The sequence below is a fragment of the Capra hircus genome, chromosome 2 (assembly GCF_001704415.2).
Source record: "Capra hircus breed San Clemente chromosome 2, ASM170441v1, whole genome shotgun sequence".
NCBI lineage: Eukaryota > Metazoa > Chordata > Mammalia > Artiodactyla > Bovidae > Capra > Capra hircus.
In genome coordinates this window covers 108,333,260-108,359,517 of record NC_030809.1, presented here as the reverse complement: position 1 = coordinate 108,359,517, position 26,258 = coordinate 108,333,260, and the positions used below count along the sequence as shown (strand labels likewise).

Here is a 26,258-nt window from a genome sequence, read left to right as displayed (position 1 = left end):
ACACGTGCCAAAGCAACTTGCCTGAGGTCTCATGGCTGGTTGGGCTGTGTGGCTAATTGTGGCTACTCCTAATTTCTACATGACCAGGAAGACACAGAGTGGGGCCATTTGGGCATGGAAGTACAGAGTGAACCTTTGAGGAGTGTTAGATGTTAAAACGGAGAAGGCGATGGCACCCCACTCCAGTACTCTGGCCTGGAAACTCCCATGGACGGAGGAGCCTGGTGGGCTGCAGTCCATGGGGTCGCGAAGAGTCGGACAAGACTGAGCGACTTCACTTTCACTCTTCACTTTCATGCATTGGAGAAGGAAATGGCAACCCACTCCAGTGTTCTTGCCTGGAGAATCCCAGGGACGGGGGAGCCTGGTGGGCTGCCGTCTGTGGGATCGCACAGAGTCGGAAACTACTGAAGCAACTTAGCAGCAGCAGCAGCAGCAGCAGATGTTAAAAAGGGCCATGAGAGAAGCTGTATTTGTGAACAGAGTGAAACGAGAGTTACGACAAAGCTTTTGTTAGGGGGAGCTCGGAGTAGACCCCATCTTCTGTTGGAGCTGATGCACAGCATACTCCCTTGGCTCCTTATTAAGTGGTGGTCTCTAAGCGCTAGACATACCTTTCTAGACCTTGTCTGGTACCTGGCAAACCATGTTCCTCCTTTGCCTGCTCTTCTCTGTTAAGCTTTGCTAACTGGGGATGCTGGGGGACTCTGGGAGGCTGGAGGAGGGAGAGGGGACATGATTCATCCTGCTTGCTTCTGGTTCTTTTCAGCTTCCCTCCAGAAAGGGTCTTTCTCGCTCTAGCAGCAGTTGGTTCCGTCCTCCAGCTTCATTCTACCAGCCTCCTGGCATCCCTCAGAGATGCCCACACCAGCCAGTCCTCAGATGTTGATCTCTCAGCCCACCGTGGACCCTCACTGAAAGGCCCTCCTTGGAGCCCCTGAGGTGTCAGCCCTCAGACGTCTGGGTCCCAGCTCTATGGGTCTCCTCCTCTGAATTGTCAGATGCTGATAACCCCATCCCTCCTCTTTGATTTTCATGGCTCTTGTGGACGAAGCTGCTTCCTGCAGTTACTGTGTCCCTGATGCCTGTGGAACCAGTTCTTTATACTAGATGATATCTGTTACAAGATTTAGTGTACTTGATTTTCCTAACTGGCTGCTTGCTGATAAAATTTCCCAAGACCTGGTGTCCTGGCTGTGGAGGGGGCAGAGAAGCCTACACCAGTATCCATGGTTTTCAAATTTAAGGATATAGAGAAATTGCTAGAGAAGCTTATTACAAATGCAGATTCTAGTCTTTCATTTGCAATAATTCTGATTCAATAGATTGGATATAGGCTTAAAAATCTGCTTTTTGAACAGATACACACTACTATATAGAAGATAGATAGGCAACAAGGACCTACTGTATTGCACAGGGATATTCAATATCTTTTAATAATCTATAATGAGGTTGCAGAGTCGGACATGACTGAGCATGTGCAGACACACAAATGGAAAAGAATCTGAAAAAGAATCCATCTGTATAACTGTACGCTTTGCTGTACACATGAAATGCTGTAAATCAACTATACTTGTAGTAAATAAATCCATTCATCATGAAAAAAGAATCTGCATTTTAAACACCTTTGATATTTCTGAGATGAGTTCGGGTATTAATTACTGTGTCTCACAGGCTTTCAGAGAAATCTACTGAAACTCAGGACTTCTCATGGGGGCTCTTTCTTGGATATGAAGTGAGACTTAGAAACAGACTTTACTTGTATTTTAACAATAGGTTGGGGGCTATGGATGTGCTAAGTTTAAACCAAGGGGCTGCCCTCAGGTTGCACCCTGACCCCTGGAGGCTGAACACCAAATCATTGTTCAGCCCAACAAGTTCTGATTCAATCAGCTGGAGAGAGGAGCTTTCCCCCTAGTCATTATCCACTTGGCTAGGCCTTGGCCTCCAGGTCAGTACCCAGTGAGGGGCATGCCTTTTTGTTATTTATACAAAGGCAGTGTGTCCGTGGCTGAGATGGTTAAGTGGTACTGACTTTGGAGTAGATACTGGCTCTTCTTTTTGCATTTAGAGCTGTTCCCACTTTTTGGGGCCTTAAGGTTGGAGCAATAAGGAGCTGGAGACCAGGAGACCACCCCTATACCATGTTGAAATGCTGTTTGAGAACCAGGACACTCGTGTCTTTTGGCCTTTACCAGTGGGTGTATCTGTTTATCTGTGTGAATAGCAGTGGACATTCTTTTGTGGAATGTTGGCTTCTATTTCGTTGATTTAATCAGTGAAACGAGTGGGTTTTGCTGGGAGGAGTTGCTACCCCCTCAGAGAAGAACAGGAAGTTTTTCAGTCTTGCTGGATCATGGGACTTTGAGTTTGCAGGGGGCGAGGACTTCAAAGTGACCTTTTACTGAGTGTAAAGATCCAGCTTGCTCTGTAGGAATGTGGAGTCCAGTACTCTCCCGGAGCCCAGGGCCTGATGCCGCGTTTCCTAAGATGTGCTTGGAGGATTGTCATCAGCCCCTGTCTGTCACCTCTCTACGGTGCGAGGTGTTTTGTATCACCTCTTTTTCATCAAGTGGAATCACTGAAGGCCCTACCCTATTTTAGCCTGCCTCATTTTGCGTGATATCTGTATGCTGAGCAGGGGCCAGGGGATCCAGTTTTTAAAAATTGAGGGTCCCAGCCTATTCTGATGGAACATTGCTCTTCGGTCTGAGCTTTCCTGTAACACTCGATGCCAGAATGGAAAGGGATGTTCTGCAAATCAGAAATGCCTTCAGGCAGATGGCCTTGCTAGGCTTGTTCCTTGACATTAGCTGCCAGGTCCTGCAACCACTACCTACTTAAAAACACACGCAGTGAGCAGATTGAGTAAAAATGCTCTGCTTCCTTGCCTCTGGGTTATACAGCCTGTCTGGGCCTAGACTCCTTTGTATCCACCCAGCTTTGAGCACAGCTACATAGTAGTCATGTAGTGAGAGTTGGACCATAGAGAAGCCAGAGCACCGAAGAAATCGATGTTTTCAAACTGTGGTGATGGAGAAGACTTGAGAATCGCCTAGACTGCAGGGAGATCCAACCTGTCAATTCCAAAGAAAATCAGCCCTGAGTATCCATTGTAAGGACTGATGCTGAACCTGCAATACTTTGGCCACCTGATGCAAAGAGCCGACTCACTGGAAAAAACCCTGATGCTGGGAAAAATTGAGGGCAGGAGGAGAAGGGGTGGCAGAGGATGAGATGGTTAGATAGCATCACTGACTCAATGGACATGAATTTGAGTAAACTCTGGGAGATAGTGAAGGACAGGGAAACCTGGTGTGCTACAGTCCATGGAGTTACAGAGTCAGACGCGATTTAGTGACTGAGTAGAACAGAACACCTCCCTTATTTATCTTGTCAACCCAGGGAGAGGTTGATGTGCGTTTCATCCACTTAGCAAGCAATTACTGAGTATCTCCTGCATTCCAGGCAGGGGCCTCAGTGGAAGGGTTGGTTCTAGAGTCCTAAGGCTGTCATGTTAAGTGCTGAGATGAGGCTGTACTGAGTCCTTGAGAGCAGAGAGGAAGTGACTAACTCTGCCTGGAGTTGTTAGAGAAGGCAGCGTCTGAAGAAATGATTCATACCTAACCCCTGGGGTTGGGTTGTCAACCCTCCCCAACCTTCCTCACCCCATCAAAATAGGATGATCTTTTTCTTAAACAATGAATACTCATTCACGGACAGAGAGAGCCTATGTTTTACTATACATTTCCTGTTGGTTACTCAGCATTAGAACTTGAACCTTGAAGTGAGTGCTTTTTAGAGTACAGCGGTTCCCCCTTATCCACAGAGGATATTCATTTCCAAGACCTCCAGTGGATGCCTGAAACAGCAGATAGTACCGAACCCTCTCTCTCTATATATACACACACGCTGATTTTTCCTTTACATACCTACTTATGATAAAGCTTAAATTATGAATTAGGTACTGTAAGAAATTAGCAGTAATAAAATAGAACAATTACAGCAATATACCGTAATAAAAGCTAGGTGAGTGTAATCTCTCTCCCTCTCACAATATCTTAAAAATTTAATGCCTTTTCCACCTTAAGTAAACACTTATCATGCACTGTGGTGGCAGTTTGAGGTGAGACAGAGAAATTAGCACAGATTTCTTTTTCCTTCATGATTTCACAGATGGAAGATTACTTCTTACCATATATCTTAGCAATCTCTGCAATTTGATTTTTTTCTTTCCTTATGAAGTTGAGAACTTTCGCCTTTTCGCTTGAAGAAAGGACATGACAGCTTGTCTTTGGCAGACCCAAATAGCAGCATCACTACTCTTGCTTTGGGAACATTAGTAAGTAAAATAAAGCTTTACCTGAACACAGCACTGTGAAACTTTGGCAGTCGATCTGATAACTGAGACGGCTAGGCAATTTACAGGTGGGATATGCTCGACAAAGTGATGAATCAAGTTGAGGGTGGGATGGAGTTGGATTTCATCACACTGACCAGAATGGCGCAGAATTTAAAACTCCCAAATTGTTTATTTCTTGAATTTTCCATTTAATATTTTCTGACAATGATTGACCTTGGGCAAATGTCATCACAGAGAGGGAAACCACAAAAAAGGGGGGAATGACTATAACTGTGCTTTTTTTTAAACTGGCAAGCAGCCATATTTAGAGTGTTTCTTTTATCTATTGTGTGTCTTTAAGAAAACCAAAAATGTCTAGGAGTGAGTTGCAGTATCGATCACATTGATTGAGATGCACATTAGAGCCTGATACTTAACAGCTTCTTATCCTATACATACCACTCTCTTTAGTCCCGTGCCTAGACTTTACCTGATCCCTTAATCGCAATTTTCTTTATGTTAGATAATCCCAGTCTGCCTTCTGAGTTTAGTAAATGTAGAGAATTGCGTAAAATTTTTAAAAAAGATTATTTGTTGCTTTAGGTGTAGCTTGAGGTCCAAGGTTAGCATATGACATTAATTCCAATTTGATTCCACACACCAGTTTCCCTCTATCTTCCCTGCAATCACAGCCCGGGGTGCTTTTTTGTTTTTCTGTGGTTGTTATCAGATGGTTCTTGCTGAGCTGCAGGTAAGCCTTGCTTTTCTTTGGTGAGATCTGTGACCTCTAAAGGTTTTAACAAGCTAGGCTTTCCCAGTGAAGGTAGTTTATCCAGGTCAGTGGTGAAATGCAAGTTCATTCACTGGGTACCCATTTCTCCACCTCACCCTGTTTTGTTTTTAAAATACTTTGGTTTATTTATTTTATGTTTTGCCTGTGCTGGGTCTTCGCGGCTGCACAGGCCTTTCTCTGGTTTAGGCTAGCGCGGGCTACCCACTGTAGCAGCCTCTCTCGTTGCGGAGCATGGGCTCTCGGGTATATGGGCTTCCGTAGTTGCAGTGCGTGGTCTCGGTAATTGTGGCTCCTGGGCTCTAGAACACAGACTCAGTAGTTCTGGCTTCTGGGCTTAGTTGCTCCTCCGTATGTGGAATCTTCCCGGACCAGGGATTGAACCCCTATTTCTTGCATTGGCAGGCAGATTTTTTAGCCACTAGGAAACCCCTCACCCTGAGCTTGATAATTTTTTATGGTAAGCTCTAAATCTCCTCCCGCAACCCCAGAAAGAGACCGTGCTCACTGGTTCTTTGGACAGAGGCAGAAGGACATAACTCAACCAGCTTGGCTGTTACACAGTCCAGGCCACTCAGGAAGGTCACCTGTTTGTAGCTACTGTGAGAAATGCGGCCTTGCTGTGCCTGGTCCCCGTACCTGACAAGCCAGCAGTAACATCTGTTTTGCAAAAGAGCCTGTCCACCAAATGGCACCTAACCCTCGTCTCGCAGTTTCTGTCCTTTGTGTTTGGGGAGTTTGTGTTTACTGTGTGTTTGCTTTGTGTTTACTGGGCCTGGGTTCCTTTCACATAGAACTCCTCGAACCACCAAACAGCACTGATAGTTTTTTCTTTGTGTGGGCTAGCAGGATGAGGTGGATGGCAACGTGGTGACCTGTGGTAGATCAGCTTGGTCCCGTGTCCTGAGTACATTCACGTATGATGTTGAAATGTAGGAAACGTGACCATTTTGATCTAGAAGAATGACAATTTCATACATGTAACTGAATAATTTGAAATTTGTACCCTTAGGTAAGAAAGGATACATTTTTGAAGCCAACTAGCATTAACCTGGAGAAGGCAATGGCACCCCACTCCAGTACTGTTGCCTGGAGAGTCCCATGGATGGAGGAACCTGGTGGGCTGCGATCCATGGGGTCGCTGAGAGTTGGGCATGACTTAGTGACTTTACTTTCACTTTTCACTTTCACTTTCATGCATTGGAGAAGGAAATGGCAACCCAGTCCAGTGTTCTTGCCTGGAGAATCCCAGGGACAGCTTAGCCTGGTGGGCTGCCGTCTATGGGGTCACACTGAGTCGGACACGACTGAAGCGACTTAGCAGCAGCAGCAGCAGCAGCATTAACCCAGGGAGGCAAATACAGCCTGTGGTGAGCTTTTATATCACTCACAATATTTTTATATCTTTACACATTAATCGCTAACCTTAATTCAGGAGCTCTCACACAAAATTTTGGATTTGCAGCTTTTCTGCAAGAGTCGCAGTCTTGCCCCGCCTATTTGGTGATGTCACCTGGTGACAGTGGGCCAGGGGAGAGCGGCAGCTGTGTCCCCATGGGGCTCATGCGTGTGTCCATTCATACCCTGACCAGCTGCTGACCCTCATGGGATCTGACCTGATTGGCCTCTTGGACTATGAGGTTGCTCATGTGATATAAATAGAGCACCTTGAGTAAGATGGATAAAGAGATTTGAAAGAAATTATCAGCTGGACCAAAGTCATTTGTTTTGTTTACTACACACCAGCAACCAGCCTCTAAAAAGAATGCCTGATACAGCTCTGGTCTCTGTTTGCCAAGAAAGACAGCCAAGCAAGCATACTTAGGGAGCTCGCTCGTTCATGTGCTAAGAGATGGGCAAACTCTGGTTAAAGCTTTGGCTGGGTGCTCTTCATTTGAGTAGGATGTGATAGATTGCTTCCCCATCAACCATTCATGTCACAGGCTAATGTTGTGCCTTGTTTTGTTTATCTTTTTGCTTTTTTAAATCCTGACTTTTATGGGAAGTGACTACTGACCATGTCCTAACGTTAACATGAAAGTTCTTGTCCTTGACTAATGTGTATTTTAAAAGTGCTAGATGCTTACGCTACATTGTATGTAATGGTGGGGGAACTGAACACAAAAGAGAATATTCATCAATTAAAGAAGGGCTGAATGAATTGTGGTACATAGACATTGTGAAATGCTGTGTGGTATTAGCATAACAAATTGACAGGACACCAGTTGACCTGGAGGGTTTTCCCTGAGAAGTACTAGCTGAGATTTAATTAGTACTTCCTGTGTGGTAGGCACAGTTCCAAGGACTTTCCATGTATTAACTCATTTGATCCTCACAGTTGCCCTATGAACTTGGTACTATTATTGGTATCCTACCAGGAAAGAAACTGAGGCTTTGAGAAGATAAGAAAGCTGTTAAGGGATAAGCAATTAGTAGGTAGCAGGGTTAGGATATGAACTCATGCAACCTGCATAAATAGACTTTTAAAAATCAATCATTTTGTTAGGTTAGATATCAAAAGTACATTGTCAGTACATCCATCTAGCTATAGAATATTAATTCATGGCTGTTCCTGAATTCTCTGGGTTAGTCTCCTTATTTTAGACTCATTTAAGCTCATCTGTATCAGATCTTAGAAATCATTTAGTCTTCTGGTTTCCCAGTTTAGCCCACCTCTTCCTCCTTTTAAACCAGCTGAATCTTCCTGGTAAGCAACATGAAACTGAGTCCTGACCTGCAGCTGCTCTCCCCAGTATAAACTACGGATGTATTCTGTCTCTTTCACGTTACAGATGGAGAAATGAGTCCTAGAGAGATAGCCTAACGTTCATTGAGTCAATATTTTCCAGGGATGTGAGACAATTGTGTTATTAGGTGTTGCAGGTTATTTTATTATGCAAGTTAAGGAAACGGAGGTATAGGTAGAAATAGGCCTAGTATCACTGAACCCTGGGAATCAGAACCAGGATTGGATAGAATCTCTGTCCGCCTATCCTTTCAAGGGTCATGAGGATTACAGAGGCCTACCAGAGGCCCTTCAGTTGAATCTTTTCTCTTAGTACTGTTTGAATTAATTAGGAAGTTTTGGAGGGGGGGATCCCCTGGTAGCTCAGCTGCTAAAGAATCTGCCTGCAATGCAGGAGACCCTGGTTTGATTCCTGGGTTGGGAAGATCCCTTGGAGAAAAGAATTGCTACCCACTCCAGTGCTCTGGCCTGGAGAATTCCATAGACTGTATAGTCCCTTGGGTCTCAAGGAGTTGAACACCACTGAGTGACTTTCACTTTCACTTGAGGAAGTTTTTGAGAACTTCTGAGTTGTATAGCGTAATTCAGTTCAGTCAGTCACTCAGCCGTGTCCGACTCTTTGCAACCCCATGAATCATAGCACGCCAGGCCTCCCTGTCCATCACCAACTCCTGGAGTTCACTCAAACTCATGTGCATCGAGTTGGTGATGCCATCCAGCCATCTCATCCTCTGTCATCCCCTTCTCCTCCTGCCCCCAATCCCTCCCAGCATCAGGGTCTTTTCCAATGAGTCAACTCTTCGCATGAGGTGGCCAAAGTACTGGAATTTCAGCTTTAGCATCAGTCCTTCCAATGAACACACAGGACTGATCTCCTTTAGGATGGACTGGTGGGATCTCCTTGAGTCCAAAGGACTTGCAAGAGTCTTCTCTAATACCACAGTTCAAAAGCATTAATTCTTCGGCGCTCAGCTTTCTTCACAGTCCAACTCTCACATCCATACATGACCACTGAAAAAACCATAGCCTTGACTAGATGGACCTTTGTTGACAAAGTAATATTTTTGCTTTTGAATATGCTATCTAGGTTGGTCATAACTTTCCTTCCAAGGATTACTCATCTTTTAATTTCGTGGCTGCAATCACCATCTGCGGTGATTTTGGAGCCCAAAAAAATAAAGTCTGACACTGTTTCCACTGTTTCCCCATCTATTTCCCATGAAGTGATGGGACCAGATGCCATGATCTTAGTTTTCTGAATGTTGAACTCTAAGCCAGTTTTTTCACTCTCCTCTTTCACTTTCATCAAGAAGCTTTTTAGTTTCTTGTCACTTTCTGCCATAAGGGTGGTGTCATCTGCATATCTGAGGTGATTGATATTTCTCCTGGCAGTCTTGATTCCAGCTTGTGCTTCTTCCAGCCCAGCGTTTCTCATGATGTACTCTGTATATAAGTTCAATAAGCAGGGTGGCAATATACAGCCTTGACGTACTCCTTTTCCTATTTGGAGCTAGTCTGTTGTTCCATGTCCAGTTCTAACTGTTGCTTCCTGGCCTGCATACAGGGTTCTCAAGAGACAGGTCAGGTGGTCTGGTATTCCCATCTCTTTCAGAATTTTCCACAGTTGATTGTGATCCACATAGTCAAAGGCTTTGGCATAGGCAATAAAGCAGAAATCGATGTTTTTCTGGAACTCTCTTGCTTTTTCCATGATCCAGCAGATGTTGGCAATTTGATCTCTGGTTCCTCTGTCTTTTCTAAAACCAGCTTGAACATCAGGGAGTTCACGGTTCATGTATGGCTGAAGCCTGGCTTGAGAGAATTTTGAGCATTACTTTACTAGCATGTGAGATGAGTGCAATTGTGCTGTAGTTTGAGCATTCTTTTGCATTGCCTTTCTTTGGGATTGGAATGAAAACTTACCTTTTCAGTTCTCTGGCCACTGCTGAGTTTTCCAAATTTGCTGGCATGTTGAGTGCAACACTTTCACAGCATCACCTTCCAGGATTTGAAATAGCTCGACTGGAATCCCATCACCTCCACTAGCTTTGTTTGTAGTGATGCTTTCTAAGGCCCACTTGACTTCACATTCCAAGATGTCTGGCTCTAGGTGAGTGATCACATCATCATGATTATCTGGGTCATGAAGATCTTTTTTGTACAGTTCTTCTGTGTATTCTTGCCACCTCTTCTTAATATCTTCTGCTTCTGTTAAGTCCATACCATTTCTGTCCTTTATCAAGCCCATCTTTGCATGAAATGTTCCCTTGGTATCTCTGATTTTCTTGAAGAGATCTCTAGTCTTTCCCATTCTGTTGTTTTCCTCTATTTCTTTGCACTGATCGCTGAGGAAGGCTTTCTTATCTCTCCTTGCTGTTCTTTGGAACTCTGCATTCAGATGCTTGTATCTTTCCATTTCTCCTTTGCTTTTCGCATAGGTGATTGTGACTTTAGAACAGACAAGGAAAGTCTTTTGTATGAATCAGCTGGGGCTGCCCTAACGAAATACCTTCAGAATGGATGCCTTCAACAACAGAAATTTATTTCTTACTGTGTTGGAGGCTGGGCAGCCCAGTTCAAGGTCCTGGCTGATCTGGTTTCTGATGAGAACTCTCTTCTCTTCCCTTCCTGTCCTTACCCATAAAGTGAGGGGTTGGACTCAGTGATGATCTTTGAGGCTCCCTGCACCCCTAATGTTGTTGCTCATCTCTCTTACAGTTGAAGGAGATCTTTGGATTCAAAGTGGACTGTTCCAAATTGTCCAGTGAGTGGTTAAATCCTCAAGTGAAGTGACAGTTGCCTCAGGTTCTAAAGCGTCACATTTGTTCTTTATCAGGCTGAGAAGCTGCCAGTTGTTCTTTCGTCGGCTGTGTATATAAAGCAATACCGGTCCTCTAGTTGCATGGCTCCAATCAAAGACTTTCCCCACCACTCCCTCCCCTTTTTTAAAAAATGAAAGTTTTTATTGTTTATTATCACTTAAAAATATTTTTCATACCATTTTTAAAGGTGACTTTCCACCTATAACTGTTACAAAATGTTGACTATATAGCCCATGTTGTACAGTACATCCTCGAAATGATCTTATACTCAGCAGTTTGTATCTCTCACTTCTCCACCCCTATGTTGCCCCTCCTCCCCTCCCCACTGGTAACCACTGGTTATATAGCGTAACCTCTGTATCTGTGAGTGTACGTCTTTTTTGTCATATTTAGTAGTTTGTTATATTTTTTAGATTCCACATGTAAGTGATATCATACAGTATTCATCTTTCTCTGATTTATTTCACTTACCATAATGTCCTCCAAGGCCATTCATGTCGCTTGCTGCAAACGGCAAATTTCTTTTCTTTATGGCTGAGTAATATATCTATTGTGTGTGTGTGTTAGAGAGAGATCTGTCTCCATATATCTGTTGATGGACACTTAGGTTTCTTCCATATCTTGGCAATTGCAAATAATGTTACTATGAACATTGGAGTACATTTATCTTTTAGAATTAGTGCGTTTGTTTTTTTCAGATACATAACCAGGAGTGGAATTACCAGGTCATATGGTAGTTCTATTTTGAGCTTTTTGAGACACCTCCGTACAGTTTTTCACAGTAGCTGCACCAATTTACATTCCTATCAACAGTGTACCAGGCTTTCCTCTTCTTCACATCCTTGACAACATTTTGTGCTCTTTTTGATGATAGCCATTCTGATGGCTATGAGGTGTTATCTCATTTTGGTTTTGATTTGCATTTCCCTGATTATTGACCATGTTGAGCATCTTTTCATGTGCCCATAGGCCATATGCATGTCCTCTTTGGAAAAATGTCTATTTACTTCTGTCCATTAAAAATTTTTATTTATTAATTTTAAAATGTGTTTTTTCCCCGCCCATGTATTAGTTTGTTTTTTGATGTTGAGTTGTATGAGCTGTTTATATATTTTGAATATTAATTCCTTTTCAGTCATATCATTTGCAAATATTTTCTCCCATTCAGTAGTTTGTCTTTTCACCTTGTCAGTGGTATCCTTTGCTGTGTAAACGCCAACTCAACATCCCTCCCCCTTTTTAGAATTCTTCTTTGTGTCCATGTTCTTGCATTTGTCTGTGGAAGCCAGAAGACTTTTACAGTGAAGCACTTAACTGACTCTGAGTGATAGCCGCATATCACATACGCTTATTTCATCCTTTCTGGGAATTTGTTGTCTTCTTTCCTGTTTTCCCAGTTTGAAAACGGTCTGAGATGTGGATGGAGAATGGAGGGCTGGGACTGGGGGGAGTTTCATAATAGATAGGGCTGAGCTTCCCATCAGCAGCTCATTAAAGGTGTTTGTTGATTTCTCTGCTGGATACCAGGCCCAGTGCTAACTAGCTACTTATCACTTTCTCTGTGGGCTCGCTTCAGAGATGGGCTCTTGTTCTGGAGACCTTGCCTGGAAAATGCACTCTGCTATCAGCAGGGCTCTTTGTAGTGTTTGGCTCTGGTATCTGGAACATTCTGGATTGAGCCCAGCATGCTGTGATCTGCACGCTGGTGAGGTTGATCCAGTGGGACTTTGGAGTAACAGCTGATGGAGAAGCATTGCGGTAAGGGAGAGGGCGGTAGTGGTGGTTCACTCGCTCAGTCGTGTCTGACTCTCTGCGACCCCACGGACTGTAGTCCATCAGGCCCCTCTGTCCATGGGATTCTCCAGGCAAGAATGCTGGAGGGGGTTTGTCATGTCCTCCTCCAGGGGATCTTCCCGACCCAGGGATCAAACCAGAGTCTCCTGCATTGCAGGCGGATTCCTTACCACTGAAACACCAACTGACGAATTGATCATTCTGAGAACTGAGCTCTAGAGAGAGTGCGGCTAACTCGGACCTTTCCTCTAGGTTGATTCTCTTTTCTCCAACAATATAGGACAGTGTAGAAGAAATTTTCTTAGCAATGGCAAAACAAGGCTGCAAGGGAAAAGTGTGCTTTGGCTTGTGGGTAGAAGAAAAAAAGCCTGGACCTGGGAGTGTGACAGTCCTGACTCAGACCCTGGCTCAGGAACTTGTTAGCTGTGGGGGTCCTAGTGTTCTCACATGTAAAACGAGGCTGTTAACAACAACAACAACGAAAAAAATGCACAGGCTTGTAACAACAGTTATACAAGGAAAATGCGACTGTATAGTGGGTGGTCAGTATATGTGGATTTACTCCCCTGGTGAACACAGGTGGGGCTTCCTGCAACGGAATGCTTGAAGTTGGAGACCTGTCTTTGGAGCATTTGGGTGACCTACTGGGTCACCAGGTCAGGGGGCCAGAGCTGATGGTGAGACCACAGGGCAGAACCTTTGCATCAAAGACACTCATTTGGGCACTTCTGTGGGGGCGGGGAAGCCTTGATTTGCACAGGAAATGTCATGCCTCTATTTCACATGTATCAGGATAGCTGATACTGGTCTCTCCTCTTTTTCGACAAAAATAACCTCCCCTCCCCCATTTGGATGATATTTAGCAACTCATTTGGGAAAAAGTACCCAAAGGAAAACTTGAAGGAGAAAACAGTCACATCCGCCCCCTTTTGCACAGGCTGTTTCTCTCCTTGGCAGTCTTGTAGCGGGAGAAGATTTATGTGATGAGAATGAGATTTTTGATATTCTTTGCAGAATTGAGATGCCTTAACCTGGAGGTCTTTTTGCCCCTTTGGAATATAAATCCGATTAGAAGCTCTTTGTGCTCTGCCACAAGTCATTACACGTCTACATTTTGTTCTTATAAAATATGGATAATGACATGGCTCTGTCTCCTAGGAGTTTGAGTGCATTAGCTAATGATCATGAAACCTTAGAAATGGGAAATGCATATGAATGCTGAGAGCTTTTGTAATTACAGGTTTGCATCATTTTGCTTGGCATCCTTGAAGAGGCCTGCTTTCAACATGAGAATACTCGGGTTGATTCCTGTTCTTCTAATTGTAGAGCCAGCTTGAAAGAGAGAAACTCAGAGAGTGTTCAGAGCAGAGAAGTCGTAGCATCTGGTGGAAGCCCTCAAGTAGCTTAGACCGCAGTGGCTTGGTTTGCACTGAAGTGGGAGAAGAGCTTGAGATATTGTGAAGTCATCACAATGAGAAAATGCCAGTACCCAAGGATGGTAATGGCTTCCACGCAGGGTTGTAATGAAATGCTCGTGTCCTTTATTCTTGTGACATCAGATATATTATTTTCTCAGCCTTTATTCTAGGCAGCCGTGAACACGCTGTATTGCAGTGGGCTGTTTTGATGTGGGTCACCTTCCTGGATTGTTAAGCCTCTGGAGTGTAGAGACTGTCTTTGTATCCTCTAGAAAAATCCAGATTTTCCTTTATCTCATCCAGATAATTATTTTTGAACTTAAGAATCTCTTTAAAAGGATCTCAGATGGTAATGTGTTGAATACCCAAGTTATAGAAACTTAAAAAAAAAAGAAAGAATTTATGTGGGTAACCTGACAGTGTGCCATTTGACAGCTGATGTTGTTTCCATTTCCTTTCAGGCAGTGGCGCTACAGCTGTGGTTCAGGCTGCTCTGTGCAAACCCAGGCAAGAACGCGTAGCAATAAAGCGGATCAACTTGGAAAAATGCCAGACCAGCATGGACGAACTATTAGTAAGTCAAAGTGAATGGGATATTGCCGGTGGCTTTTCGTACCTTATGTAGAGATGGGCCGGAGAAGCAGGAGAGGAGAGAGCGGAGGCCACTTGACGTTTTCTCCCATTTGGACACACGTATTTCTTGGAAAGCAGCCCACCTGGCTTTTTCCTCCTTAAGACTGTGTTGTGTAATATACAGCTTACTTTGCTTTGACAAATAGAATTTTACTCAGTCCTCATAATCCCCAGGTGGGGATGGTCTCAGTGTTGACACTGCTTTATGAAATGAGGAAATAGACTCAGATGACCTAAGGTCATGTTATACTGAATTGGATGACGAGTTTCTGGCCCTCCGTCTCGACTCGTACACAAAGAGAAATTACTCCCTAAACAATTTGCTGGCCCTTCTGGCTTTCATAAATCACAAAATCTCCTATAAATTTCAGTTATTCAAAAATACCACAGGGTAGCTTGCATTCCTATTGGCGAATGAGAAGAGTTTGTTTTTTGTTTTTATTTTGGTACAGGCCAACTTGTACTTTTTCTAAGTAAAGTATGTTACATAAATAATTGGAGCTTGTCAGTGTGGCTGTGACTATAGTAGCATTGGTTGGTTGAAGGATCATTTGCTTTTGGTTTAGCTGACTCATTATTAAATGAACAGCTTGGCAAATGGTTATTAGTTGCCCGGCAAACTGTGAAGGGTTTGAGAGTTTAATCTCATAAATATAGTTGTCATTCTGCCTGCCAATTTTCTTTTTTTTTTCCTTTTGGTCATTTGTTTGAGGATAATGGAAAACTGCAGTGGAGGAGTTGACTGATTGGTTATCCCACCACTAATCCCAGAACAAATATTAGTCCAATAGCTCCATACAGGCTACAAAGTATAATGACAGTTGGCTCCAAATGAAGAGGCCTTTTGTCATAGTCTACATTGGGAATGGAATGTCATTAACAAGAGCCTTTTGTCTTTACTCAGAATATAGCTTTTATTTCAGGCATAATTACAGTACACTATAGTATAAATTAAGTACAAGGATAAAGCTGTACTTTTCCAGATCTGTTTGGCCTTACATTTTGAATCAGGCTCCATAAAGCATAGTTTTCGCTGGGATTGATACAACAGATTGCTGGCTAAAAGTTCAATTAAAGGAAGGGCTTCCACAATTTAATTAAAAAAAAAAAATTTTTTTTTTTGCATGCATTTAGCACTTTTACCCTCCTCAGAATTTCAGCCCTGTTCTGCTCTTACTGAAATTATTACTGCATACTTCTGTTGCTTGCTATCACGGTGACCAATAAAACTGTGTCTATGTCATCTGACCAGTTTTCAAGGTCACTTTCTGGCATGGAAAAAGCTTTAAACAAACTGGAGAGAGCTGTGTCCTGCCTTTGCCACTAACTTTTTTTTTTTCCTGTCAAGTTACCTAACAGCTCTGCATGATTTAAAGAGAATTGAATCACAAGAGGTCTAAGATCCCATTGTTTGTTGCTGCTGTTCAGCTACTAAGTCGTGTCTGACTCTTCGCGACCCCATGAACTGCAGCACACCAGCCTTCCCTGTCCTTCACCATCTCCCAGAGTTTGCTCAAGCTTGTGTGCATTGAGTCGGTGATGCCATCCAACCGTCTCATCCTCTGTCATTCCCTTCTCCTCCCCTCAGTCTTTTGCAGCATCAGGGTCTTTTCTAGGATCCCATTAGGAGTCTCAAATTCTGTGGCTATACTAAGTACATAATAATTTTTTAAAGATCTTGAAGTATACATTTATCCTTATGCTCTGTTTGGAAATATTACTCTTGAATTTGCTTATGGAAATTGTATTGGATTATGGTGTTCTGTTGGAGGTCTCACAGTCATCTTTTTGCCACCAGCAAAATATTTAGACAGAATATGTACAAGGCTTTTATGTACTTGTATCTGATAGTTCTGGAACCAGCCTTCAGGGCTGATGCTGTGGTCTCTGGTTTCTAACAAGCCCTCAGTTGCCCAAAAGGAGAAGGCGATGGCACCCCACTCTAGTACTCTTGCCTGGAAAATCCCATGAATGGAGGAGCCTGGTGGGCTGCAGTCCTTGGGGTTGCGAAGAGTCGGACATGACTGAGTGACTTCACTTTCACTTTTCGCTTTCATGCATTGGAGAAAGAAATGGCAACCCATTCCAGTGTTCTTGCCTGGAGAATCCCCGGGATGGGGGAGCCTGGTGGGCTGCTGTCTATGGGGTCTCACAGAGTCAGACACGACTGAAGCGGCTTAGCAGCAGCAGCAGCAGTTGTCCAAAATCTCCATGTTTCCCCCCTGCTGACTTTTATCAGCAGTCGGCTGCCAGTGATGACACCTATGTAAGGGTTCTACTGGAGGCACCAGGGTTCTACTTGTCGTTCCAGGCCCTTTTCTCTATTTCCTGGGACCAGGAACCATATCAGCGTCATTTGGAGTGACTCATAATTTAGCCAGAGCTGTCAGTGTAAGGACTAGAGCTTTATCTAGCTTAGTGCTTGGCTCCATTAACCTGAAGTTTTAAGATTTACAAATTTGCTTGTGAGCAGTTAATTTCTTTCTTTCATTTTCTACCTGCTCCCATGCCCATGTTGTATTAATGGAATGTAGCATAATTATCTGTTTTTCATTTTAAAGGATGTTTGATTTGTTGCTCTAATCTTTCCTTAATTTTGAGTCTTTGACCTTTTGATGTCTTGATATTTCTAGGGCTGGAGGGAATGGCTGTGGTTCTTTAGGACACACAGCTCCCAGGTTCTCTGCAAGCAAAAAGAAATAGAACTGACAGTGTAGGCTCCTGCTGTTGCCAGGCTTTCGTGGTGGCCGAGCTCTCGGCACATGACTCGTGCGGAGCAAAGTTGCTGTAATCCTTTCAGTGTCTAATCCTGCTGCTGCTCGCGCTTTTATTATCTCTGTGGGTTCACATTTTGGCAGTGTCTGGACATCCGCTCTCCTAATAATCCTTTAATTCCGTGAGTGTGTGTGTATTATATACAGGTCAGTGCTCGGCGTCATTTCACAAACTGTGTCATGTGTTAGCTGGAAACCATTGTTCTTTCAAGAAACAACGGCCACTGGAGTCCTTATCTTGTGGGAGTGTTATGTCATGGAAGTCACAATTACCAGCTATTTGCTGGCTACTGGAACAGCTGCCTCCCCTGCTGAAGCTCTGTCAACCTCCCACCCCTGCTGTCTACCCTGCCCCTACCCGCCAGCCCTGACTCCCATAGGAAGCCAGATTTATCCTCACAGGTTGAATGTGATGGTAGAGAACGGTTTGGACAACTGGCCCTGAACTGCTTCTTTATGTGATGGAGGCAACTCTTTAGATTTTCCCATGGTTGTGGAGTTTATTCACAGTTTGACTGAAGACGATTTATGTGGTCATGATTTCTTTTTTTAATTTTATTTTTAAAGTAAATTGAAGTATTGTAGTAAAGTATTGAAGTATTGTAGTAAAAATAATTTAAAATTATTTTTAAAGTAATATTGAAGTATTATGATTTCTGAGCTTCCCTGGTGGCTCAGCTGATAAAGAATCCACCTGCAATGCAGGAGACCTGGGTTCGATCCCTGGGTTGGGAATATCCCCTGGAGAAGGGAACGGCTACCCACACCAGTATTCTGGCCTGGAGAATTCCATGAACTGTATAGTCCACGGGGTCACCAAGAGCTGGACATGACTGAGCGACTTTCATTTTTCATTATGATTCCTAAAGCAAAGTGATCTTCAGTATCACCTCTGAGAGTGAATGGAGGTAGAGAAATGTTCAGTGAGATCACTGGGGCTAAATAATTGGTAATTTATGTGAAAATGATGCTCTTCAAAGGAGTACTGTGATATCCTCAGAGATACTAATTATTTGGTAAATACCTGAGTTTCTACAAGCTTCCCAGGTGGCACTAGTGGTAAAGAATTTTCCTGCCAATGCAGAAGAGACACTGGTTCAATCCCTGATTTGGGAAGATCCCCTGGAGGAGGGCATGGCAACCCACTTCAGTGTTCTTGCCTGGAGAATCCCGTGGACAGAGGAGCCTGGCGGGCTACCAACCATAGCATTGCACAGTTGGACACAACTGAAGCAGCTTAGCACACACACATGTGAGTTTCTATGTTGTGCTTAGGCCCACAGAAAGGATGGGTTTTGGGTGTATACAGGAGAGGACAAAGGTATATGCTCACTAAAACTTCATTTTAACAAAAATTAGATTAGAGCACCCTTAAATGTTTTCCTTGGCATGAATAGCATTTAACTTACTCAATCTAAACTAATTTTCTATGCATTCTTGTGAATTTTCATTTGTGTTTTTTGACTTTGGTCTTTAACATCCTAATCTCTCTGGGTGTGATGATCTTGGTTGTTATTTTTCCAAGAGCTTAGGAATGTTACTGGTCTATTCTATATTCTTAACCATCCCAACCTGGATATGTTGATAATGCTGAGATTTGCTATCCCACATTTGTTGTTAACTCCATATTTGTTAATCCCACTCCAGTATAAAAGACTAGTTATAATTAGTTTAACACCCTCTGGGAGATAGTTACAGTTTTAGAGCAGAGCTTGTTAACTCCATAGTTAGGAAAACCTTCCTAGATGCTGGTCCCTGGACTAGGTGATGGGAAAACAAAAGAGAGTCTTCTTTTTTGTGAAGCCTGGGACTAGCCAATGAGTCTCTTCATATTTGCATTGGGTTGGTGAGATGTTTGAGCAAGGAATACCTTTCTGCACTTTTCCCTCTGCTTGTCTAGAAACAGTTTATCAGATTGATAGGCAGATTCTCTAGTGTGTACCCCACTAAGGAAATTTTCACTTTCCAGTAGGAATTTAAAGTTTCCTAAGTGGATCTGACCCACACTCTTGCAGACTAGTATATTCTGGTTAAGGATGGCCTTGGGGTTTTCTTGAAGAAACTTGGTTCTCCGGTTTGTGGTCAACCTCAGAGGTCAGGGATGCTACTCGGGGGCGCCCTTGGGTTCCCTTAAAATTCATTACATAAGTGAAGAATTAATCTGCTTGAGTCTTTTTCAGTCTCTGTCACCAGATGACAGTTCCATAGATGTGACACGGCCCTTTCTTTTATGTACCCTAAACCCTATGTTTTTTAGTCCTTGGGACACACTCTTCTTTGGTTTTACCCAGGGATTGATGAATGTTTTGGTTCATCACCTTGTTTGACATTTTGATCCTTAGACTTTAATCAATCATATCTTTCTCAACTTTTTTCCTCTAGACTAGAATTCTCGTATTTTCAGTCTGTCCTTAGTACTGAGTCACAGAAAAGTCAGTATCATTTTCTCATTCTTTCATATACATCAAATCTTATAGTTTAATTCTTAGGGGCAGGACTGCCTTAGGTGTAGGAAAAAATCATGGCCCTGGAATTGGGCAAAATGCTTATTTCATCTTTTTTTAAAAACTTTATGTGTTTATTTTAGTTATTTGGCTGTTCCAGGTCTTAGTTGTGGCATGGTGAACTTTTAGTTACAGCGTGTGGGATCTAGTTACCTGCCCAGGAATCAAACCCAGGCCCCCTACATTGGCAATGCAGAGTCTTAGTCATTGGACCACTAGGGAAGTGGTCCAATGTGCTTATTTCTTAAAAATAAAAGGAAAAAATGTCTAGTTAACTGATTATATTATACAAAACTGATTATATTATACATTTCCCAGAAGTCTATGGGGATGGCAAAAGTGAAGTATAAAAAAAGAGAGACACAACTGAAGTTGTATTCAAACTGGGAATATTTTCACCATTTTCTCCTACTCTGAAAATGCATATGTTCTGGGTCTCTTTGTTACCAAACACATAAGTCCAGAAATCTGAGTGGCCTTGTAATGTTAATTTCTCTTTATTTTTCTTTTTTTTTTAAAAAAGGATGTTAAAACATTTAAGCAAGCCATTTCTAACAGTCAGTTCAGCCACTCAGTCGTGTCCAACTCTTTGCAACCCCATGAATCGCAGCATGCCAGGCCTCCCTGTCCATCACCAACTCCTGGAATTCACCCAAACTCGTGTGTCGAGTCGGTGATGCCATCCAGCCATCTCATCCTCTGTCGTCCCCTTCTCCTCCTGCCTCCAGTCCCTCCCAGCATCAGGGTCTTTTCCAATGAGTCAACCCTTTGCATGAGGTGGCCAAAGTATTGGCGTTTCAGCCTCAGCATCAGTCCTTCCAATGAATACCCAGGGCTGATCTCCTTCAGAATGGACTGGTTGGATCTCCTTGCAGTCCAAGGGACTCCCAAGAGTCTTCTCCAGCACCACAGTTCAAAGCATCAATTCTTTAGTGCTCAGCTTTCTTCACAGTCCAACTCTCACATCCATATAAGACCACTGGAAAAACCATAGCCTTGACTAGTCGGACCTGTATTGGCAAAGTAATATCTCTGCTTTTTAATATGCTATCTAGGTTGGTCATAACTTTCCTTCCAAAGAGTAAGCGTCTTTTAATTTCATGGCTGCAATCACCATCTGCAGTGCATAAGAATACTTTAGTGTAAATTCAATTAGGATATTTAATTAGCTGAATCAACTACGATAAAACTTTTAAAGTTTCCAAAATGAAATTTTCTCTAGCTAAATCATACATATTCCTAAGCAAATGTAACTTTAGAGCTATAAAAATAAATTACTTTTGCATATATGATATTCTCTAATTCCTTAAAAATGGTATGTCTTCAATTTATCCAATAATTTCCCATTTCTAGTCCTGCCCTCAGTTGGACTATATTTGAGTAAAGCACGAACACCAAATCGTATGAAAATAATTACAAAGTCAAATGGGCAAGGGACACATGACAGTATAAAATTTGATATTTGAGACTGAAATGCTCAGAACTGTACTATATTCAGCAAAGTAGGCTTGTATTTTAATGCCATTCCCTTGATATAAAAGATTTTACAAGAAACAGACAAATGCAGTTTGTTACCACATATGTCAAGGGATGTGCTGGGATATGAATCATTAATTTACTAATTAGTTCTTCAGTTCAAAAAGAATGAAAAATACTTTCACTGATACAATAGACAAAACACACACACACATTATAGCTTCCAATTTTTTAAGCTGATGTCCTCAAACCAGTGTAATGTATAGTTTTTGTCTATAATAAAAAGACTTGCAAAAATATTTTGTAATTGTGGTAACAATTACAGAGATTAAGTTAAAATGCACCAGAAGACATTTTTTCTTAATTTTTAAAAATCTCAATTTACAAAAACAAAACTGCTTAGAGGTCCCCAAATACTATAATTAAACATTAAAAGAATGAGAGAAACCTATGTCAGGTAATAGGAGATAACTATTCTATTAAATGAACATTAGGCAAAATAAATATCTAGCTTTATTCTCCAAAATAAGCTACAAATCATAGCTAATTCATTCCTCTAGAGAGGAAGAGAAGTGTGGAAGGAAGGAGGGAGCCTGTGCAGGGCAGGGTTGGGGAGGGGAGGGGAGTGGAAGTACGGAAGGAAATGCAGATCAAGAGAAGTGAAATAATCAATAAAATCACACTGCAGCAGAAAGCAAAATGAGACCAGGGCTGCATTCTGAGGAAAGTGAGCCCATGTTACTTAAAGATACCGTCAGTGAGAGCAAAATACCTGTATAAAGATGATACAGAGAGAGAAGGGCAAATGCCAGAATTTTTCTAGTTCAAGACTGAGAAATTTTTTCATTATGTACACAGGAGAAACAGATGGCGCTCTGTGTACCCAAACCTACGAATTTACAGTGAATTTTTATTGTTACACCACAATACTGGAGTGATTTGACACTACCCCGAATTGTAAAGCACAATTTGCTAGTAATTAGTGTTTCTATTTAAATGATCTTAAAAGGGGATTTCATTTAAAAAATTAATTTTTAAATTCATAGAATCATAGGACTTTTGGTGGAGGAAATACATTTTTGCCTTCGAGTATACTTTCTTACTGAACAAACGAGGAGGCTGAGGACCAGAAGTGAAAGTGATTCATCCCAAGTCCAATTCCCGGGCGGAGAATGCAGGCCCTCTGACCCAGGAAGCAACCTGCCCTCTGTCACAAGTTTCAGTATTCCTCACTGGTGCAGTTGTTTTTTGAAATGATTTTGCTCACATCTGTCACCCATCACAAACTAAAATATTTTAATAATCATGACATTATTGTCATGGTGGGAGTTGGTGATGGACAGGGAGGCCTGGCGTGCTGCGGTTCATGGGGTTGCAGAGAGTCAGACACGTGCTGCGGTTCATGGGGTTGCAGAGAGTCAGACACGACTGAGCGACTGAACTGAACTGATGTTATCATCTTTCTTATTTTGGTTATTTCCACAATTAATTAAGCTTCCTCTGAAAGAGAAGGACTTGGAAACATGAGGGAGAAGGCTGGAGAGAGATGGGTGGGGTTTCTGCTGCTATTCCCTGGCAAAACCCCAGACTGTAGTTGTACCCAGGCGTGGGATAGGGCAGGCCACACAAAACAAAAAGCTATGTTTCACCTCCCATTCTCATCATTTGGTGATGAAGCCAAATGTAGCCGTGGTGTTGAAAGCTGGCCCGGAGGTTTCCAGCAGCATAAATTGGCCAAAAGGAAAGAGTCTCTGTGTTTCTGTTTTTAACGAAGTCTTTGACTTTACTTTCCCCAGTACTCCCAGTCATGGACCATTAAAGGCTCAAACAGCGGTTGTTGATCGCTGAGCCTGGTTCAGATTCCTGATGGCTTTCAGAACCCATGAGGCGTCCTTGTTACTGTTTGCCGAAGAACTTTTTCAGTCAACTCTGAAAGAAAATGGCTCTTCCCTATTGAGTTTGCTGATTTCAATATCACTCCTTTATTCTTTGCTTTCTTTCCTTGTTAACTATTTCAGCAACTTCTTCATTTTCAAGCAAAATTCTGTAGTTTTTTTTTTTGGACCAGTTTTTGCAGAAGGCTCATTGTCATGATGTCATAACCAAGTAGGTAGGCCCAGAAATGGAAGTTGTGTTCTGTGGGAAGGAGCTATTTACCCATTGTGATTTCTCTGCTGATTTCCCGGGGTTTTCCAGACCTCCACCTCCTCTGACACTTGACCTTTTACAACAGCTCTTTTTAGTTAACTTCCCTGGTGGCTCAGATGGTAAAGTGTCTGTCTACAATGCGGGAGACCTCGGTTTGATCCCTGGGTTGGGAAGATCCCTTGGAGAAGGAAATGGCAATCCACTCCAGTATTATTGCCTGGAAAATCCCATGGACAGAGGAGCCTGATAGGCTACAGTCCATGGGGTCGCAAAGAGTCGGACACAACTAAGTGACTTCACTTTCACTTTCCACAGACATGATTAAGGCTGTCACAAAATTTGATTCCTTTTCCTAATTCTTGCATGTGTTTTTCCCTGACTTCAAAATACCCAGACCTTCCCCATTTCTAATCTTGTCTTCAGTTTGACTGTACTTGGATAAATAGTTACTAAATCATATAAAAATAATTCTAAAACTAACTGGCGAGGCACACTGGTTGATATATTCATAAATAGTATAGGTCAGAATATTTGACTTAACTCTTCCTCTAGTAGGTTTTTCTTCCTATTGGTACTCTCGTTCGACAAGAGGTAGGAGTTTGCTGTATATGTGCCATTTGATTTTTTATAATTAAAAATAACATTTTTCATGATTGAAAACGACAGTCCAAAAAAATATATTGCTTTTAGAACTTTGTCAATCTTTTCCTTCCATTTCTTGGCTGACATTTGAAATCATTGAAGTTTATGGGTTTCTTTCCTGTTCAAAAAAAAAAAAAGTCAGCTACTTACAGTATTGGGTTATTTGTGAATATGGATGAGATTACTGTTCATAATGATGATGATGTTATGGCAGTGGAAGCTGAACGATGACTTTTTGAAGAATGTTTTCAATTAACCCGGTTACCCTCATATCATTAAGGCGGCGGTCCAACCTTTTTTGGCACTAGGGACCTGTTTTGTGGAAGACAATTTTTCCATGGACTGGGGAGGTGCGGGGAAGATGGTTTCAGGATGATTCAAGCTCATTACATTCATTGTGCACTTTATTTCTATTATTACTACGTTGGCTCCACCTTAGATATCAGGCATTGGGACACAGAGGTAGGGGACCCCTGATAAAGAACTATTTAAATGCTTAGAGGGGCTTTGTTTACATTTTAAAGATATATTTGGTTATCTCTCAGATTTGGAAATATACGTTTTATTTGCTAGTATTCATGGGTCACATCCCTGGAGGAGGAAATGGCAACCCACTCCAGTATTCTTGCCTGGAGAATCCCATGGACAGAGGAACCTGGCGGGCTGCATTGCATGGGGTTGCAAAGAGTCGGACACTACTGAAGTGACTTAGCACATGGGTCATATATTTATTTTTAAGATTAAATTCCAATGTGGAAATGTGCTTTTCCACAAATGCAAAATTTGGGAGGTCGCTGTTCTCTCAGCATTCTGTCGAAAGAATTGGTGCATCTCAGTGCTTAACTGGAATGCAGTGCTTTGCAAACTTGGCTGCAAATTAGAGTCACCTTGGAGCTTTTGAAAATTTTCATTTCCAGGCTGAGTCCTAAACTAATTTTATATCAGTGGCTCTGGGTCTGAGATCCAGGCATTGGTATTTTTTAAAGGTCCCGAGGTGATTCCACTGTGCATCCAAGGTTGAGAACAACTAGTTTAGAATAAAGTTAGAAGTAGCACCTCCTTAGATTTAACTGCACGTGAGATTGGAACTTTTTGCTTCTCTTCTTTTCACAGCTATTTGTAAGGCCTCCCCAGAGAGCCATTTTGCTTTTTTGCATTTCTTTTCCATGGGGATGGTCTTGATCCCTGTCTCCTGTACAGTGTCACAAATCTCCGTCCATAGTTCATCAGGCACTCTATCGATAAGATCTAGTCCCTTAAATCTATTTTTCACTTCCACTGTATAATCCTAAGGAATTTGATTTAGGTCATACCTGAATGGTCTAGTGTTTTTCCTTACTTTCTTCAATTTAAGTCTGAATTTGGCAATAAGGAGTTCATGATCTGAGCCACAGTCAGCTCCCAGTCTTGTTTTTGCTGACTTGTGTAGAGCTTCTCCATCTTTGGCTGCAAAGAATATAATCAATCTGATTTTGGTATTGACCATCTGGTGATGTCCATGTGTAGAGTCTTCTCTTGTGTTGTTGGAAGAGGGTGTGTGCTATGACCAGTGCATTGTCTTGGGAAAACTCTGTTAGCCTTTGCCCTGCTTCATGCAAAGGAGAAAAGGAAACATATAAGCATCTGAATGCAGAGTTCCAAAGAATAGCAAGGAGAGATAAGAAAGCCTTCCTCAGCGATCAATGCAAAGAAATAGAGGAAAACAACAGAATGGGAAAGACAAGAGATCTCTTCAAGAAAATTAGAGATACCAAGGGAACATTTCATGCAAAGATGGGCTTGATAAAGGACAGAAATGGTATGGACCTAACAGAAACAGAAGATATTAAGAAGAGGTGGCAAGAATACATGGAAGAACTGTACAAAAAAGATCTTCACAACCCAGATAATCACGGTGGTATGATCACTCACCTAGAGCCAGACATCCTGGAATGTGAAGTCAAGTGGGCCTTAGAAAGCATCACTACAAACAAAGCTAATGGAGGTGATGGAATTCCAGTTGAGCTCTTTCAAATCCTGAAAGATGATGCTGTGAAAGTGTTGCACTCAATATGCCAGCAAATTTGGAAAACTCAGCAGTGGCCACAGGACTGGAAAAGGTCAGTTTTCATTCCAATCCCAAAGAAAGGCAATGCCAAAGAATGCTCAAACTACCGCATAATTGCACTC

At 42.3% G+C, this 26,258-nt stretch overlaps 1 protein-coding gene across 1 annotated transcript in view; it reads left to right on the top strand.

Moving 5' to 3' along the window:
• Positions 1-26,258, top strand: part of STK39 (serine/threonine kinase 39) — a 318,038-nt gene that overhangs the window by 53,264 nt on the left and 238,516 nt on the right. The window contains exon 2 of the mRNA XM_018064061.1: positions 14,374-14,486. Coding sequence (XP_017919550.1) covers positions 14,374-14,486 — 113 coding nt within the window. The remainder of the gene's footprint in view (positions 1-14,373; positions 14,487-26,258) is intronic.